Source organism: Emericellopsis atlantica (genome assembly GCF_019669845.1).
Source record: "Emericellopsis atlantica unplaced genomic scaffold F5Z01scaffold_1, whole genome shotgun sequence".
Lineage (NCBI taxonomy): Eukaryota > Fungi > Ascomycota > Sordariomycetes > Hypocreales > Bionectriaceae > Emericellopsis > Emericellopsis atlantica.
In genome coordinates, this window is record NW_025764703.1 from 894,490 (window position 1) to 912,643 (window position 18,154).

Consider the following 18,154-nt stretch of genomic DNA (forward strand, 5'->3'; position numbering starts at 1 on the left):
CCTGCACTACGTCAAGAACGTGTGTTTGCTCACACAAAGTCGGGGTGTCACAAAGCCGGGACCTTCATCACCCAAACAAACAAGGAATGATATGGACGCATAATTACACACCCTTGTTGCAGCATTGTCACTCATTTAATGCGGCCTATTTTGCCATCTTCGTAATGAGCCTTTCTACGTAGTAGTCTTCGTCTTTACGTAGGATGGTGCCGCTTTCTTTTTGTCAACCTCCGATCCACTGTCGAAAGCGCCAGCCTCCAAGCAGCTGGTGACATCAGAGGCGTCATTGGCCATTAGTTCCTTCCCCAAAACCCCCTGATACGCGAGTTGACGCCCTCATGTCCGCAACCTTTGGCGCCCGTCGCAAAGACTTTGTTTCACCGTGTCTTTGTCCATCACCAGCCGAGCGCGCGAAGCGCTCAGTCATGTGCGTTTGTCGCCGCGAGGATTGCCGAAATACGCCGTGGAGTAAAATTATAGCCAGTAATCAAAATAAGGGGACCGAGACCACGCCGTTGGCTTGACTGCGGATCCGCCAAGCAACCCAACCAGCCCTCGATCCCAACCATGATCTATTACCCGCGAGTCGATGATGGATGATGTGGCTCCGTTCAACAAGTCTCTCTCACTCCACCGGTCTTGGGAAGTGAGATCCTCTAGAGATGCTGATGCAGCGCTCATTTGGCTTTGTTACCATAAACTAAGTTGTAGTGGATGGCATTGTCATGAGTGAGCGTAGCCAGGGTTGGCTTGCCATGTGTGATGCTCGAACCATTCTCTAATCTATAGATCGTCACCCCCTGTCACAGTGTGTGGGTCGTTCCGTTCGTTTGTCCTGCTCTGATTCTCTTTTCATCAAAGTTCAGCTCATTTGAAGACTTGAAATTCGTCATGTGAACAAAGTACCTGCATGTGCTCGTACTATCACATTTACGAGACCAATGCGAGGCAAGGTACCTGTAAGGCACGTACTATATCTCACCAAATGATGTCAGCTGGATCAGGTAAGGTGCTGTAGAATGCCTTCAGCGCCTTTCGAAGTTAATACCGCGCCAGCTCTGGTACCAAGAGATATTAGAGATGTAGTAATCAAACCTACGGTGTCTTTGCTTTACATTGCGACATCTTGTGCAGTGTATGGAGTAGGTAATATTTTGAATAGGACTTTTGGATAACTCTGTCGCCTGGACGTTAACATCTTTGTTCAATACACTGGGCATCTTTTTTGTATTGAAAGTGGAATAGGATGAAACAATGGCATCATCCTCCGCCGCACAGACTTTCATTTTAATTCTCAACTAATATTCTCAGATGTGATTAAGCCACTCTGACCATGTTAAAGCCAAACTCAGACCGCGGTTGTTCTCGTCGTGTTGTACCACAGGGTAGGTGACTTCGACGACACCATGAGACCGTATCGCATGGTATCCGATGTGCCCAACTGGTACTTGGTATCGAAAGACATGCATTTCACCCATGGCCCAGCATGGACCGACATAGATGTACTTTGCTTGCCGGTTGTTGCCTCAAGCCTCGTATTGTCCGAGCTAAGAAGTGCGCAGCGCAACCACTCGTGACACCTCCGTCGACTTTAGAATTGTGCAGTCGCTCAGGAAAGCATGCCTATCAAAAAGGAACATGCTAGGACTGCAAGATATACTCTCAAATATCCAGAATCCTGCAGTCTCTGGCTCGAATTAGAAGAGCCTCTTCTGTAGCTTGACGGCTGCGTATAAGCCCAGAGGTTCATGAGAGCTGGATTGTAGAAGGGGGATAAGCCGTAAGAAGTTGAGCTATAGCGAGGCGCACTATAGCTGGATGAGCGATAGCCAGATGAACCATAGCGAGCCGAGTAGGGTCCCGGGTTAGAGCCGCCACCAAGTCCTGGGCTGTACACTGATGGCGTGCCGCCTCGACCATTTTGGTAGTCTCCGGGCTTTTGAACATTTGATGGCTGCCATGCTGGTGATTCGTGTTTCTGATCTGGGAGACCACCTGCGTCCGTAATGATGGAATTCTGCGTCTGGCCGTACTCACTGTAGGGCGGAGGTTGATCCTGCTCGCTGTAGGGCGGCGGTGCTTCGTCGCGTTTGACTGGCTTGTCGGACATCGTGTCTAATAAGTCGCACAAGGCACGTGGAATCGGGAGCCAACTTGAGGGTGCACTGTGGAAGCTGATCAAGATGACACGCTTCTTCGGACTGAGTGAGTCTGCGCAATTTCCGAGGTAGGTCTGAACAGCGTACGGTGAGTTTATTGAGAAGTCAACCCAAGTATGCAATTGAAATGGCTTCCATGGGGACCTTTATACTCTGAAGAGCGTGCCTGGTCTCGTAGCGTACATCTTTTCCCCGAGCTCCCGAATCGCCCTAAGAGAGGGCCGCGCCGTCGTTGGCGCAACCATTGCGGTCACCAGGTCCTGGACGTCTCACCACGCCGGTGAATATAGAATAGAGTCCGCGTTAGAGAGACCTCGTGCCTCATTGCTAGTACCGTGAGGCAAGCGTGGTCGTATTCCATAGCTAAGGCGTCACGGGCAGAAAGAGCTCCTTGCTTAGTATGATGGACCTATGTGTCCCCAGGTCTATTTTGCATCGACCGTGGCGTAACACGAGTAGGGATGTATCATGTGAGGGACTGCCGCTAATACTTGTAAGCCCGCGTTAGGAGTGAGAGGTTAAAGCTGCGCGAAGTTAGATATCGGAAAGTCACGTGGTCGTTCCATGCGCCACATCCTAGCCAATGTGGCTTGTAGTAGCCCCGCCACTATCCAAACACACCACGAAAAAGTGAAATTCAGCCATCATCGAGAAACCCCACGACCGCTCGTACAGACGCCCGCACACCCTTCGCAATAGCTCAAACCTTCTGGAAGATATCGCCAAACGAAAATAAACGACATTCAGAATATCATCATGGCCGCCGCCGTGAGCAACAAGCCCCAGTACGTCTCGCGCTGCGGGCTTTGCGCCCTTGTATTCCCCCTCGGTCCTCCTGACTAACCCCACCAATAGGCAAGACTGGGCCGACGACGACGATGGCATCGAGGAGCCCAGCACTGAGCTGCCGCCCGTTCAGACCATTTCCAACAAGGACGGAACCAAGACTATCATCTCCTACCGCATCAACGAAGATGGCCAGAAAGTGAAAACCACCCGGCGCGTGCGCTACATCACCCAACGAGAGACCGTCAACCCCCGCGTCGCCGACCGCAAGTCATGGAGCAAATTCGGCCAGTCAGAGAAGGACGGTGCTGGCCCTGCCCCGGATACGACCTCCATCGCCGAAAACATGATCTTCAGGCCCAGCATCAACTGGCGCAAGGACGCCAAGGAGGAGATGGGCGAGCAGGAGCAGCTCAAGGACAAGCTGAAGGACAAGAAGGTCAAGTGCCGTATCTGTAACGGAGAGCATTTCACGGCACGCTGTCCGTACAAGGACACCATGGCGCCCGTCGGAGGCACGGCGGACCCAGCTGCGGCACCGATCGGCGAGGATCCCGCGCTGTCCGCCGGCCCTGGGCCTGGCGCCGCTGGCGCAAAGAAGGGCTCCTATGTGCCCCCGGCGCTCCGTGGAGCTGGCGGTGCTGCTGCTGCGGGACGTGGTGAATCGATGGGCGGCAAATTTGGTGATAGGGACGACCTGGCGACCCTGCGTGTCACCAACGTGAGTTTTCTTCCATGGTATCTCGTGGAAGCACTGGCTAACTGGGTGTCTAGGTTTCCGAAATGGCAGAGGAGGGCGAGCTGCGCGATATGTTCGAGCGCTTTGGTCGCGTCACAAGGGTGTTCCTCGCCAAGGATCGCGAGACTGGGTTGGCCAAGGGTTTCGCATTCATCAGCTTCGTGGACCGCTCCGATGCCGAAAAGGCCTGTGCCAAGATGGACGGCTTTGGTTTCAAGCATCTCATTCTTCGTGTCGAATTCGCCAAGAAAGCTGCTCAGTAAAAGCAATATTGGGGTTGGTTTATTTTGGACTCGGATGACCATTGTAGGGCACTTGGGCTAGGGACGTGGATCAGGTCATGCATCACTGATCAATATCATGGCGTTTGTGTATTGAACATTGAGCATTGAGGTTGCTGTCGCAGCTGATCTTGACGCCGAGTCTTGACTTGAGGTCGATTGTTGATGTGATTTGTGTGGGTCATAATTATGAATGGCAAGAAGTGAGCCACAAAGTCTAAAACATTAACATTGCCATCAAGCCGTCTTGCGCCCATGGTCCTTGAGATGCTCGGCGCTAGATGTCACTGGATTAGGCACCTCCTCGATCACTTGTTCGTGAGGCGGGGTTGGTTCCATTCAAGCCACGTATTATTAGATCGGACATAGGTTGGACATCCGAGATGTTCTCAGACTTGGCAAGGTGAAGATGGCACTGAAATTACCGTACGTAGCCTGATTTACTTTCCATCGATGAATCCACAGCACTCACAATGACCGACATGAACGAAATCCGGTTCGGCAACCCCTCAGAAGCTGCACGACCACGTACCGAGCCCTGCAAAGTGTGGCAGCCATCAGAAGCGCCGATTCGAGTCGGGACTTTCATTAACTAAGGAACGTATACATAAATGGGTGGCGCTTTAAGATAGTCACCGAAAAGCGGCTACAAACATGTTGATGAATGTCCTCTCTGTGTCGAATGCTCGCTAGAGCACAGGAGCATTTGCACGTGAAAATCCGGTACGTACCTTACCTTAAGGTGCCTTAGCTGTTGAGAGGAACGGCGCCAGGCGCGATTCGGTCACCTTCCCTCCCCACCATGTGACGTTTGTTGCTGGCTTGGCATCTTTCGTTGAGGGGACCACCACGTCAAATTCCAGCTTTCACATCCAATCTCTCCCACCAAAACAACAACCGAGGACACTAGCACGACGTTGTCCTGCAGCTGCAACTGTAACCGAACGCACACATCCCACGCTCAACGCGCCCAGGTCAGACGTGGTCTCAACACCGGTCTGCTCGCGACCCTGGCACTGTTGCTGCGCTGTTACCCGCTTATTGAACCGCTGCGGATCCCCCACTTGCAACACTGTCCGACAAGCAAGTCCAGTCCCCTCACGAAGCGCATTTGAACAGAACCGCGAATAAACAGCGTGATTTAGACGGAAGAAAAAGAAAAGCATACATAAAAGAGAAGACCTGAGCCTCTTTAAAACGAGCCCAAAAATAATACCAAAGAATCGCCCAGCAGCCCACACTTGGCCTATCCCGAAGATCGAACGACACACTGAGCATTCTGAAGTCATCGAGGACAGCTTGCCTCGACAGCCTGCAGCTACGACCCCATCGCTAATTAAATCTCCTTGGGACCGTCAGTACAAGCTGGATGTACCCGTCGAGTCCCGTGTGAGCCTGGCCCACACTGCCACTTCTTTCCAAAATCTCGCAACCTCAACCATTTTCCCCGGCCTTTCACGATTTTACAAAGTCAGCCGACAGAGTGTCCCACAAACGACCATTGAGCTCAAACATACACCATGAGTAAAGAAGCTCCCGAAGTTTCCGAGCTTCGGAAAAGAGCTCCTCACCCGTCTACCTCCGCAGAACCTGGGGTTGGTGTGGAGGGGAATGTGGAGGATCGTGCGGCGGCTGATGAGCAACATGCGACTGATCCTACCAAAGACTCTCCGGCCATCAAGGTGACTGAAGAAAAGTCCAAGAAGACTTATGGACGAACCCCAGACGGTACCAGTAAGTTGCTTGAGAGAACATGTATGACACAATGTGCTCCCATGGCTCACATACAATGCAGTATTCGTTGTGCCAACTACTCATGATATGGTTTCACAACTACTTGATCCGCGACAGCCAAAGAATTTGTCAGATATCATCGTTCTAGCCGTTCTCGCACTGCATGTTCTCGCCGCGTGGCTACTGCCCCAGGCCTGGAAGCGCCCTGTCTTTGTTGTGCTTTTTGCATGTTGGCGTGCAGCCTACAATGGTGGCATTGGCATCTTGCTCGAGAATCAGTCTCGAAGTAGACAGATGATTACCTGGGCTCGCCACTGGAGGCTGTTCGAAAACCCGGAAACTGGCAACAACCCACGGCCATGGCTATACAAGCTGCTCAAGAGGGAGCTGGAAGCCAAAATCCCCGAGGACTACAAGTTTGAGGAGGCGCCGATTGAGTACAACACCTGGCTCGTTTTCCGACGCGTTGTCGACTTGATACTCATGTGCGACTTTGTCTCCTATTGCCTGTTTGCAATAATCTGCGGCCACCGTCCCGAGGGCGAGAACATCTTGATGGGACTGGGTCGTTGGTCCATGGGCATTGCTCTCGTCCTCTTCAATCTGTGGGTCAAGCTCGATGCGCACCGTGTTGTGAAAGACTTTGCCTGGTACTGGGGTGACTTCTTCTACCTCATCGACCAAGATCTGACATTCGACGGCGTCTTTGAAATGGCTCCGCATCCCATGTACAGCATTGGCTACGCTGGTTACTATGGCATCTCTATGATGGCGGCTAGCTACGAAGTGCTTTTCGTCTCCATCGTCGCTCACATGTCCCAGTTTGCGTTCCTTGTGCTCGTCGAGAACCCACACATTGAAAAGACGTACAACCCTCCTGCCCCACGCAAGAGGGAGGAACCGAGGACACAGAGTGAACCATCGATCGTGATAGATCTGCCATCAGACCAGCAGTCACTCGGAAAATCTCCCGACAAGGAAAGCTTAGCGCCTGTCCACAACATGGTCGGCTTGAGCAACATTGACCTATTCCGCGTGACTGACCTCGCTGTCATCTTGCTGCCGGGATATGTAGCTGCTTTGACCCTTGCTACGCCTTCGACGACCTTCTGGCAGACATTGTTCGTGCTCCATGCGCTTTCCTGGCGAGTATGGTACCACTTGGGCCTCGGCCTCATCCTGGACCAGCAGTCCAAGAACAAGATGTGGACTCGGCACTTCCTCAAATTCGGAGAGTCTAGTGCCGAGGCCTGGCGTCAATGGAAAGGGATGCATCACATCAGTATGATCATGGCAAATGCGTCCTTCATGGCAGCTTGCTGGAAGATGTACAACTTCCCCGCAGACTGGACGTACGGCGGCGTTCTCTTGAAGCACACCATCGGATTCAGCCTGGTTGCATTGCAGCTGTGGACCGCTTTCAGTGTATACGAGTCTCTAGGCGAGTTTGGTTGGTTCTGCGGCGACTTTTTTTTCGACAGCCAGGCCAAGCTCACATACACATCCATCTACCGTTTCGTCAACAACCCTGACAGAGTCTTTGGCATCGCGGGTGTTTGGGGCGCCGCTCTCATTACCTGGAGTCGGTCCATCTTTCTCATGGCTCTGACAACGCAGCTTCTCACATTGTACTTCATTGCGTACATTGAGCGGCCCCATATGCAGAAGATCTACGGCCGATCCTTGCGCCAAGAAGCTGGCCTCACCAAGTTCATTAAGAAGTCCATGCCTGCTAACGTCAAGACCTGGTCCGACAGCGTGGACAAAGTATTGGATGACACGACTCATTTCGTCGAGGAGTTCTTCGAGGCAGCTCGACCAAAGTTTACTTCTGGCATGAAGACTATCGTACGAGACACAAGCGCACTGTTCAACGTTGCGCCCGCTCGCTTGACCATCACCCGTCTTTCGGAAGATCTGGCTGGACTCGACCCCAAGGATTATGGCATGTCAGTCTCCGGCACAACTGTTATGGAAGCTGCCCTGAAGGAACGGGCTACCGGGAAAGAGAGCGTGACAGGCCGGTTCCCCAAGGAGGTCAAGACCCAAGCTTATGAATATGGCACGTCCTTGAAAGTGACCTGGCGGGCACCCGCGAACCATGCCAAGGGCGACTGGATTGGGCTGTACATGGTCACCGACAATCGCTCCAGGGAAATGACAGAGGTGTCATCCCTTGGGCGCTGGTCACCTACCAGTCAAGGCGTCTACGACTCTATGACGGCCGAAAAGAGCATTCTTGTCGAGGAACACCCTATCCCTGCCCAGAAAGGTTCGAGTACAGACCTGGTGGAGGGCGAGGTCGTTTTCGAGGGTGACAAGCTCTGGTGGACCCAGGGTGTGTATGAATTCCGCTACCACCATGACGGCAAGCATACGGTCATGAACATCTCTGAGCCTTTTGAGATTCGCGTCAGCAAATTCGACGACGATGCCGCGGACACGGGCGCGGATGAGACGTACGAGCGAGCCGTGCAGCAGGCCCTACTTCCAGTGGTGCAGAACTGTCTCGACCGTGACCCGGATATTGCGCCCAGCAGCATTGACGAGGCCTTCGGCAACCACGTTGAAAGGGATGGCAAGTACTCGCGTCGCGTGGTGTATGCCATTCGGGAGATGTTTGGCATCGACTTTGCCCCAGCTGTCGTCCTAGCTGACGGCAACGTGAGGAAGTTGTCATGGAGAATATGCAATGCGAAGCAAGTCTTGGTACGTGACGTCCCCAGTGAAGCTCCTTGGAAACGCCTACTAATTGATTCCTAGGCACCATACAGCATGTCGGTTTCCAGGGGGACGACGACGCCGATCAACCACTGAGGCGCGGTGTCAAATGTTGAAGCTGGTAGGGAGCCACAGCCACCCACCCATAAAGGCTGCCCCTAAAAGGTTAAAAGAGCAAATTGCTCCATTTTGGACACGCAGTTTGAGAGTTATTCCTGATTGTGTGTCGAGCTTAATAGAACAGTAGATTGAGATTAAGACTGCTTGCGTTCCATGCACATCGCCGAATGCTCGGATCGAGGCCCGCGATCAGCCTCGTCCTCCTACGATGTAGCGCCTAACTCCTGTACACAAGTTCTGGACAATGGCTCTTCAGCACTGGCATAGCGAAGGCAACAGACTCAACCATTCCACCTCGGCACATCACGTCACATGGCCGCACATTGCACAGATCATTAACGTCGTATTCATCATAATGCACAAGGAGCAAGAAGCAGATAACACAAGAGCAAGATAGCAGCGAGTAGATGACCACACCGAGAAACCATCACCTCACCCGGAAATCATCCGCTCCTCCGGAATCGTCGCTGGGACAGTGTACTCCTCGTGAGCCGCCACACCGACGTCCACATGCCTGCGCCATTCGTGCACCCTGCTTTTGCCCTCACCGCCGTGCGAGCTCAAGCCCGCCATGGACGACGACCGCGGCCCGGTGCTGCTTCTGGGACTACCGCCGTGATCGTAGTCGGACATCATGCTTCTCGCCGGCGGTGGCTGGTAGTGTATCGCTTGTGACGGGTGCGGTGGGAAGCTGCCAAACGGGTGTGGAGGAGAAGACATCATAGGAGGGCTGCTCGTCAGGGGCACACTACCCAGGGGCATGCGCATCTGGTGAGGCTGATGATAGGGCGTAGGTCCCATTGGAGGAGGCGGTACACCCTGCGGCATCATGCCCGCAGGACCACCATGGGGCGGACCTGGAGGGAACCCCATGGGCGGGCCTGCGTTGGGCCGCGGCTCAGATAGTCTTTGCGCGAGGCGTCGCTCCATCGAACCCTCCCTGAACGAGTCGCTCCTCAATCCTCTGGCGCGTCCGGTTTCCGAGACATAGTTGCCTCTGTCATAGACGGATCGCGGAGGTGTCTTGTAGCCGGGCTCATGGACTGGAGGCGATTCGCGCGGCTGGGTTCTGTTTCGCCCGCTGCTGTGACTGTAATGCGTGTTGCGTCGACGGCCTGACGAAATACCTAGACCATCTCGGTCCACTCGGCCCACCGTAATGTCGTATTCTTCATTATCATCGTCTGTATCTTCTAATGCCATGTCTAACTCCATCTGCCGTGCCAGGTCTTCGTCATAGTTGTCTTGCACTTTGCGTTGGCGCGTGGGTTCTGCGTGATATACGCGAGGCCTGGCATCCCGGCGCCCCGCAAATTGTCTTACAGGAGGGTCATCGTCGCTTTCTGATTCCTCATCAGCAACGTTCCTGTCAGCGTAGTATTGCTTGTTGCCGGTGGTGGTGATGCTGGGTGGGCATCTCTGCCGTCCCGCATCCCGAGGGTGCCTCGCGTGATTGGGCCCAGCGGCTTCGGCTTGGCAGTCAGGCGCAGTGTGCCACTTGCTGTTGCAAGAGAGACAAATCTTCTGATTGCATACGTCGCAACGGGTGCTGTTCCGGACGCCGTCGCTCTTGACGAGCTTCGGGACGAAGTGCTCGCCACATGATCTTGAAGGACAGTATAGCCGACTTGGCGTCGCCGCATCCCGTGATGTGCGGTAAAAGGCCTTCTTGAACAATGTGTCAAACAGTGGTTCAACGTAGTCATATGGAATAGCCTCGTCAGTACAGCACGTCGGAGGCATGTATTGTGGGTTTTTGCAAGCCAATTCGAATTTATGCTTCAAGCAGCTTTCGCACATTTTGTGACCGCACTGTAACCTTGAAACTTGTTCGACAGGTTGGTCAGTGTTGCAAGATAGGCAATTGGTCCTGGCGAGGTGTCAGCCAGGTTGGCAGGGTGGGACGGGTGCAACTTACACTCTGGCAGGCATGGCAGGTCGGACTTTGACTCTGGGCTGATCGGCGTGATAGTGCGTGCCGGCCCCGCCAGAGACAATGCTCGACAACCTGCTGGAATCGCTGTGCGATGGCTCCCTGCGTACCTTGCGAGGACTGACGCGCTGTTGCAGAACAACGGGCTCAGTGCGCCTGGAAGATCTTGAAGGCAAGTTAGCGTGATAGCCACAAACAAGCTCAGAAGACCAACCGTCTCGTGGACCGCGGATTTTGTTGCTCTACAACATCGCTAGCTACCCTCGGGCGGTGAGACTGTGACTGCGCTGGCGCGGCTTCAATAAGCCTTCGCCTCGTTCTCTTGGTAGAGGGCGAAATGTCCTCGTCACGGCTGGACGTGGAGGGCGTTCTCAGCTCTGCTCCACGAGGGTCATCGTCTTCCGACGATTCGCCATAACGTTCCCTGTGTCCACGACCGCGAGTGGGCGACGAGGAGTCGTCGTCGTCGTCGTCCGATTCCGGCTGTGGAACGATTGTATCCCTCCGACGTCGTCTGGTGTTGCTGATGGTGACAATCACGTCGCCGTCGGATTCATCCGAGTCATCATCGTCATCCTCAGAGTCCACTTCTTCCGACGAAGAGGTGAGACCTGTCGAGACTCTATTCTGGCGATACTCCTTGTCCACACTCGGGCTGCTCTTTCTCCGGGTCCGGGTCGCTGCGGGCTGGTATGCGTGGCCGTATCTAGGAACATCATGCCCGGCGGCGGTGTATGCAGTCGGTCTCCGGTACTCCCTGCCATCTCGTCCTGACGAATGCGCAACATATGTCGAAGCAGCCTGCGGTGGCATGGCGACTCTTGGAGGTACAATGTCCCCAGAACGACGCCTGTCCCCGCCTCTTGAGGAACCCATTGAGGTTCTGGTGTCCTCCCTTTGTATGGCACTCCGCGTGTCTCTCGACGACAAATCAGAGGGACGCCTAGGGCGTCGATCGGAGTCTCTCGGCATGGTGTGGTCCAGATCCCTCCCAAGGGAGAGGGCGGGCTTTCGGTTGGGCGTCGACACAGGAACCGACCCAATGTCGGTAGGGTTTGTAGGGCAAAAGAAGGTGTGCAGGTGGGATTGGATTGGATCGGACGAGGGATTAGGGCGAGTGTCGGGCCAGTCAGACGTGACCACGCTGGCAGAGCAGAGAGTATGTCGGTAGAGGGAAGAGACGAGGAGCGTGTGATGAAGGGTGGCCGGCGCTGCTGATTCGGAGCTCAAATCACCATTGGCGATGCGGGGAGATGGAGATGCATGATCGTGGGCCACACACCACACGTAACGGTCTGATTGCCCTGAGCCAGCTGTGAATGTGAGGCTGAGAGGGAGAGAGACGTGGGAAACGCCTCGCGTTTGCTTGGCTGTCGCAGAGTGAGTCGGCGTGCGAGTGATGAATCAGGTGACGAACTGGCAATGGCGGGTGACGATGGGAAGGCGATGTTGGACCAGCCAGCAGCAGTCGATCGGAAGAAGGGTCGAGCACGTCGGCAGGGGGGGTTATCGATTGATCATTGAGGAAGAAGCGGAGGTGGTGCAGTGCAGGGACATGGATTGGCGGGCTGATGCCGCTACCCACCGGGTGATCCACTGGGGCTTCCGCAGCTGGCGCTCGCAGTGAGATTCGTCTGCCGTACCTGGCGATGGAGCTGAGCCACGGCAAAGTGAAGAATGAGGGGGAAGTATGGATCAGAAACGAGACAAAACGAGGTCGGGGCGACGTCCATTGACGAACGAGGAAGTTGGGCAGGAGTCCCAGCCTCGCTCTTTCCTAGACTAGAGCACTGGTCTCATCACGTGCACCCATCATTGTCAATCACAGTCCGTAGCATGAAACCATTCCAAGCGAACCTCATGATCCTCATCACAGTTGGTCCCCCGCCTCCCATCGACCGCCAAGCGAGGATCAGCCTAGCGATATGCGTGGGCAGGCTGGGGGGCCTGCCGTTGGCTTGAGACATTTGGCGTTTGGTCGTGTTGCATACGACCTGACCAGCTGACCTGCGATTCCATCCAAGAACAGCTAATGGGACGCGACGCAGCACAAATGCCTCGAGACCAGCCAGCACACGCGTCCTCGCTAAACGCTGTTTCCACTTTGAGGTGGAGTAGTAAGGGAGCTACGTACGTACAGGTACGAGCACGAGCTGTATACGCCTTGGAGCTTGACTGTGGCGCGCTTGTTCGTCGGGGTACGCTTCAGGGCCGGGATCGGAGACCGCCGGACTTTTTATGGGTCTCTTGAGTCTGTCAAAGGGCCGGGCCGGCTCCGTGTTGATTAGACTTTCGGGCGCTCCACGTGGATGGACCTTGGGGTAACGCATCATGCGGTGTATCCAGGGCGATTCACAGCAGACGAAACTGGCGTATGGACCAAGAGCATGTGTACGCGGCAGTTATCAGACCTGCTGGAGCTGGACTAGACTTACGACCTGAGCTGGAAGACTGGCTATCTCAGCTGTACTGCCAACTTCACGACATTGATACTCACTAGAGGCTTCATTCATCAATGGCAACACAAGGATCTCATCTCACTGCTCGTAGAGCTTGCTGGTACAATGGATGTCTGGCGAGAGTTTCTTTAACGTACTGGACGACGAAGCTGGAAACCCATGTCATTTCCTGATCCTACCTCGCCGTGAACTCCGGCCTGCTCCGGCCATCTTAAACCATACGCCCCGTCGACGATGAGAAACATCCTGCCTACTAATAAGATATACAAAGTGCCTGCCACGTGAGCCTAGCCGGGTTTGGTACTTCCATCCAGGTCCAGCCTAGGCAAGCTTCTTGCGCAGAGGCGACGATTACACAGAAGATATGAAATGCAGTGTGTCTTATACAAAACGGAAAGATGCTGACATTCTCAAGCATGTCGAGCTGGGGAGAAAAGAAAATAATAGAAAAGAAAATAGCCAAAAAATCTCTCAAGTCCCCGAAATACGTCGTCCATTATATCATCATCGGTGACGGAAGGGATCCTGAAAGGGCGGTCGGTAAGTCGGGCCGCAAGGCCGCCAGGTGCGGCATCCCCCCCGTCGAAACCCTGTGCCTCGCGGGCGACTCAACAACACGTCGAGACAGCCCTCAACAGGATTCGCGCCCGACTATGCTACGTATACGTAGGGAGCGACGAATCGTGCCATCGTCATCTCGGGGTATCTCCGCTGTTCAGTGCCCAGATTGATAGCTAGTGTAGTGTAGTACACCATTACGCAAGGAACACGATGCCACCACCGGGGTGTCACAGATGGTTCAAGATGGTGTCTTTGCTGGGCCCAGAGGATTGGCCTGGCTTGGCTTTAACAGATTGTTGACGGTAGCAGGAGGATTCTGGTCCATGATAGGCCACACACACCCAATACGATTCGGTCCTCCCGAGCCCCCCGTCTCCTCAACTACTACAACCTCCAGGAACCCTTGGTCCCGCCGCCGCCGCCGCAGCGCTAGTGGCGGCACGGAGGGCTCTCAACCAGCGAGAAAAGTTCGTCTCCTAATCTCAGCCTCCTTGATAATCTCGGCCGCGAGACCCAGGCTTGGCGCCAGGAACGCGTAGCGCTCAACCTCCATGACGACATCGTTGATGATCTGGTCTAGGGCTTCTCGATGCGGCACGAGGGTGAGGAGGATGCTGAGCAGGGAGGGTGACATGGACGCCCCCATCACCAAAAGGGTCTGCGAGACCATGGACAGTGCGCCTTGCCAGATGTACGGCATATGACCAGCATGACTATCCGAGTTAGCGCCGTGATCCATAAATAAAGCAGCCAGAAAAAAACATTCTGGATCGGCGGTCTACTTACTGCTCTCCGATGTGCTCGAGTTGCCGGATGGAGGCCTCGAGGCACTTGTGGCAATTTTCTCGCACCGCTGGGTCCAGCAGCGCCTGCTCATTGTCCAGCACGGCGAGGATGTAGGGCCGGTAGATGATGGTCCGGCAGGCGAAGAACCGTAGTCTCAGCACCGTCTGCACGGGGTCCTGTAGGATGGTTCGGGTGAAGGGGAACTGCAATGGTAGCGGTAGACTTTCGTACCATTGCGTAAGCTGGTAGTCGAGCTCAGCCACGACGGGCTCCAGGCTCTGTGTCGAGGCCATGGAGTCTTTGGAGTAGATGAGCTGGCTGACCCGGTTCAGCAGTCGTCGGAGGGCAATCTCGGCCAGAAAGTACCACAGCTCGTCGCGGCCCACGCCCTCGCCCTCCTCGACCTCGAAGCCGCCGGGCAGGCCGACGTTGTCTTCGAGTTGCACGACCCCGGAATGGGGTAGATCCAGCTCGGCAAGTAGATCGCTCTCAAATAGGAGTGCGTTCCAGTAGATCCGCTCCACAAGTTCCTTTTCCTTGGGTGGCACCCGGTTCGGGGTCATGAGGAGCAGCTGCAATTTGGTGCTGGTGCTGCACAGAAGGTTCCAGGCCTCCATCGGCCGCACCAGATAGAACAGGTAGGCGGCCGCCAGCAAATGACACTGCGTGGCCAAGACGGTATTGGTAGTCATCATGCCTGGCAGCAGCGACCAGGCGGCCGTGAAGTACTGCAGACCAGGCGGGTCGTCGTTTGACATGATTCTGGAAATGCTGCCGCGCAGACTGGCCTGCCCGAGCGCCAAGACGAGGAGCACGATGCAGCTCTCCGGGCCCTCGCGGAAGCCGTTGGACAGGGCGGTCATGTACTGGCTGCGCCAGGTGTATGGGTTGACGCAGGCATACCACACGTTGACGCGCTCAAAGTATGCCTCAATGTAGGCCTGCGTGTTGGACAGGTCGACGCAAGGTGTCTTTGTGAGCGAGTGAAGCGGCTCCCTGTCCATCTCGAGTTGTAGCAGTATCTGCGGGTCGTAGGGGCGCGAGACCAGATCACGTATAAGTGGCCATTGCAGGAGGTGCATCGCGGCATTGGTGTGCACCTTGGGCATAGTGTTGATGTTTGTCGTCGTTGGCTGTGTGGTCCACGTGCCAAAGCCGCCGTTTGGTATGACCGAGACGAATCCGTTGTTCGAACCAGACATGAGCCCATTCTCGCCGCCTGTTCCGTTGCTCATGGGTGGTGATTCCTGGTTGTGGTTGAGGTTGACACCGTTGATCTGGCCGCCGGACATGTTCATCTGGAGAAGGTTTTCGATGTGATTTAGGCGCTCCAGGATCAGCTTGTCCCCAGCGTCAAGTTTGATGCCAGGCTCGCGGTAGACACACTCTGCGCCCAGCTCTGTGCATAGTTTGCACTTGGGCTTGTTGCCGTCGCATCTCGATTTTCGAGAGCGACATACTTCGCACTGTCATCGTGTCAGTGCCTATCACTAGGAGAGGACGCCCTCATGGGAGAACATACAGCTATCGTGGCTCGTCGCCGGGGATAGTCGACGCCAACGTCAGTCGCCGTGTTCCTTCGCTTGAGCGGATTGGAAGATTCGTCCTGCATCAGCTTTGCTAAGCCGTTCGACTGGTTCTCATTCGACTGTGAGCCGTTGCGCCCCTTGTTGGTCGATCCTAGGATTCCCTCTCGGCCGATCGAGGGCGCCTGTATGCTTGGTGTGCTGATGCTGGGCGTGCGCTGGACCTTGAAGTCGTTTGGCGACCTCATGGAGTGGGAGCCGTTGGGGACCGCGGTCAGGGTCGCATTGGGCATTTCAATAGTGAATGTTTCGCGACTCTGCGCGGGGAAGTGTCTCATGGAGGCGTTGCCCATGCCGGAGGGCGGAGAGTCGCCCGTCGAGGACGGGGACATGGTGCGTCTGTTCAGTCCAGTGACTCGACAGGTCTGGTCCACAGCCGTCGCGGAAGGCGGAGAACGTAGAAGGCTGTGCGTGGTAAGGCGAAGCTGTCTCGGCAGGCGAGCCTTGCGCTTCTACCGTCAGGAGGACTGGAGAGCCGACTGCGTGTACAGTAGTAGTACCTATGCGCTGAACTGCTGCGACGAAAACGTGGGAGGCTGCAGGTAATTACCATCAGACAGGCGACATGGCGGGGGACGGCAGAGTATTGGGACACGACACAGCTGGAGGCAGGGCGACTCAAGTCGAGTCGAGCCGAGCGCAGTCTGGTTTGGTCTGGTCCTGCTAATTAACGACTGGACGATGATGTGGGCTGTGGTGATGTCTTGAGGGAGGCTTTGCGGCCGTCCAACTCGCTGAGGGTGCCGTACTTTACGTGGCTCAAGACAAGACAGCCGTTGATGGAAGAAAAGTCTCGAGCGGACGGACGGACGACGGGAAACGACAGAGGGGACATGGACCCTTGATACAACAATGAGCCGAGCGAGCGCAGTCAGGACTCGGACGCGGGAGCGAGCCACACCCAAACCACCAGACACCACACCACACCACCGCACTTGTCAAGCGGGCAGAGCACAGTCAGTCAGTCAGTCAGTTAATTAGACGAGACCCGGCGACGGGGAGAAAGTTGACAGGTAGACCAGGATTGCGAGAGAGCGATTGGTGCACCGCCAGGCGGCTCAAAGAGGGAAGACCGGGGTCCAGTTGAGCGCTAGACTGGAGTCTTGGACGTCCGACGGACTGGACTGGACTGGAGCCTGGAGTGGACAGCAGTGGAGGCACGTCCCTGTGGGGCCCCGGAGCTACAGTAGGAGGTTTCAACCCCCGCACGGTCAGAGACAGCGGGGGTGCGTGACGGTGCGTCCACTGTTTCTGCCACTGCAGCACGCGCCCGTCCCCGCACGAGGCCGATCGCTTGGACGCTGCACGGTGCGCACACTGTACCTCCCGCCCCCCTTCGAGTCCTTTCCCATCTCAAGTCGGCCGGCCCCCCGACCTTTCCCACCAGACCACATCCATCACCACCCAACAGGCTCGACACCGGCCCTCCAGCAGTTGCGCATCCCGGCACTCTCTTGGCCCTCGCATCGAGTCGCGCGCGCGACACCTCGCGACGCAATGCACCCTCGTTGCAGATGACCAAAAGCTTACCCATCGCGAAGCTGGCAGGCACCATCCCACCATCGACCGTCGTCCCCAGACCTCAGCGTTGATCTCCCCCACAGGGGGCAATCGCAGAGCCTGCCTGGGCCCTGATTTGACGCTGGCCTTCTTTGGCTGCCTCGCAAAAAGTCATCATTTCACACGACTGCCTGCCAGTCAGTGGGGGCTCATGCGAGCATTAATCGTTCATCATTCCAGAGACAGGATTTGCTACCGTCGGCACTGGACCAAGATGATTCCACCAATGTTACTCCGCACAAAGAGCAGGATTGAGTAATGTCTTCGCAGCTTCTGGGCACTCCAGTTTTCAACACATGATGATTTGACTGCATAATTACTGCCACGGGCCGAATTGGAGAAGCACTGCAGTTGCCTCCCCTGGCCGAGCCTATTTTGTTTGGGGGGCCCCGGCGCGGGCCTTGCGCTGAAAATCCGGGGGTGGCCAGCGTAGCGTGTCTGTCTCCTCATCTATGTTTCTAACAAGAGGCATGCATGTCCCGTACATGGAGCAATCAACAAGGCCACATTGAAATGCAAGGACGACGCACTATTGATTAAAAACTGCGCCTTCAAGGTGGCCTAGCCACGTCGTGCGCTCCCCACGTTTTCACTTTGGATACTGCCATGGACTTGGACCATGTTCGCCATGTTTCTGGCGACCAGCATGTGAACGCTCTTCCCCGTGGCAGGGACCATAGTGTCCCCAAGAGCAGGTCAAGAGCCTTGGGCACCCTGGACTGATCAGCA

At 55.4% G+C, this 18,154-nt stretch overlaps 5 protein-coding genes across 5 annotated transcripts; 2 read left to right on the forward strand and 3 right to left on the reverse strand.

Moving 5' to 3' along the window:
* Positions 1-1,609: 1,609 nt before the first annotated feature.
* Positions 1,610-2,110, reverse strand: F5Z01DRAFT_632162 (uncharacterized protein; the record flags this gene model as incomplete). Its single annotated transcript, XM_046261843.1, has 1 exon — positions 1,610-2,110. One exon carries the CDS (start codon positions 2,108-2,110, stop codon positions 1,610-1,612), a length of 501 nt encoding a protein of 166 aa, XP_046123005.1.
* An 805-nt stretch (positions 2,111-2,915) lies between these two features.
* Positions 2,916-3,947, forward strand: F5Z01DRAFT_669815 (eukaryotic translation initiation factor 3 subunit G-domain-containing protein; the record flags this gene model as incomplete). Its single annotated transcript, XM_046264476.1, has 3 exons — positions 2,916-2,944; positions 3,015-3,666; positions 3,720-3,947. The coding sequence occupies 3 exons, from the start codon at positions 2,916-2,918 to the stop codon at positions 3,945-3,947; spliced, it is 909 nt and encodes a 302-aa protein (XP_046123006.1).
* A 1,423-nt stretch (positions 3,948-5,370) lies between these two features.
* Positions 5,371-8,744, forward strand: F5Z01DRAFT_24214 (phospholipid methyltransferase-domain-containing protein). Its single transcript, XM_046258416.1, has 3 exons — positions 5,371-5,699; positions 5,761-8,408; positions 8,463-8,744. The coding sequence occupies exons 1-3, from the start codon at positions 5,486-5,488 to the stop codon at positions 8,514-8,516; spliced, it is 2,916 nt and encodes a 971-aa protein (XP_046123007.1). The 5' UTR covers positions 5,371-5,485; the 3' UTR covers positions 8,517-8,744.
* F5Z01DRAFT_24150 (uncharacterized protein) lies at positions 8,718-10,507 on the reverse strand. The gene has a single exon (XM_046258414.1). It carries the CDS (start codon positions 10,338-10,340, stop codon positions 8,973-8,975), a length of 1,368 nt encoding a protein of 455 aa, XP_046123008.1. The 5' UTR covers positions 10,341-10,507; the 3' UTR covers positions 8,718-8,972.
* A 3,437-nt stretch (positions 10,508-13,944) lies between these two features.
* Positions 13,945-16,197, reverse strand: F5Z01DRAFT_678918 (uncharacterized protein; the record flags this gene model as incomplete). Its single annotated transcript, XM_046265481.1, has 3 exons — positions 13,945-14,206; positions 14,280-15,745; positions 15,802-16,197. 3 exons carry the CDS (start codon positions 16,195-16,197, stop codon positions 13,945-13,947), a joined length of 2,124 nt encoding a protein of 707 aa, XP_046123009.1.
* Between the last annotated feature and the right edge of the window lie 1,957 nt (positions 16,198-18,154).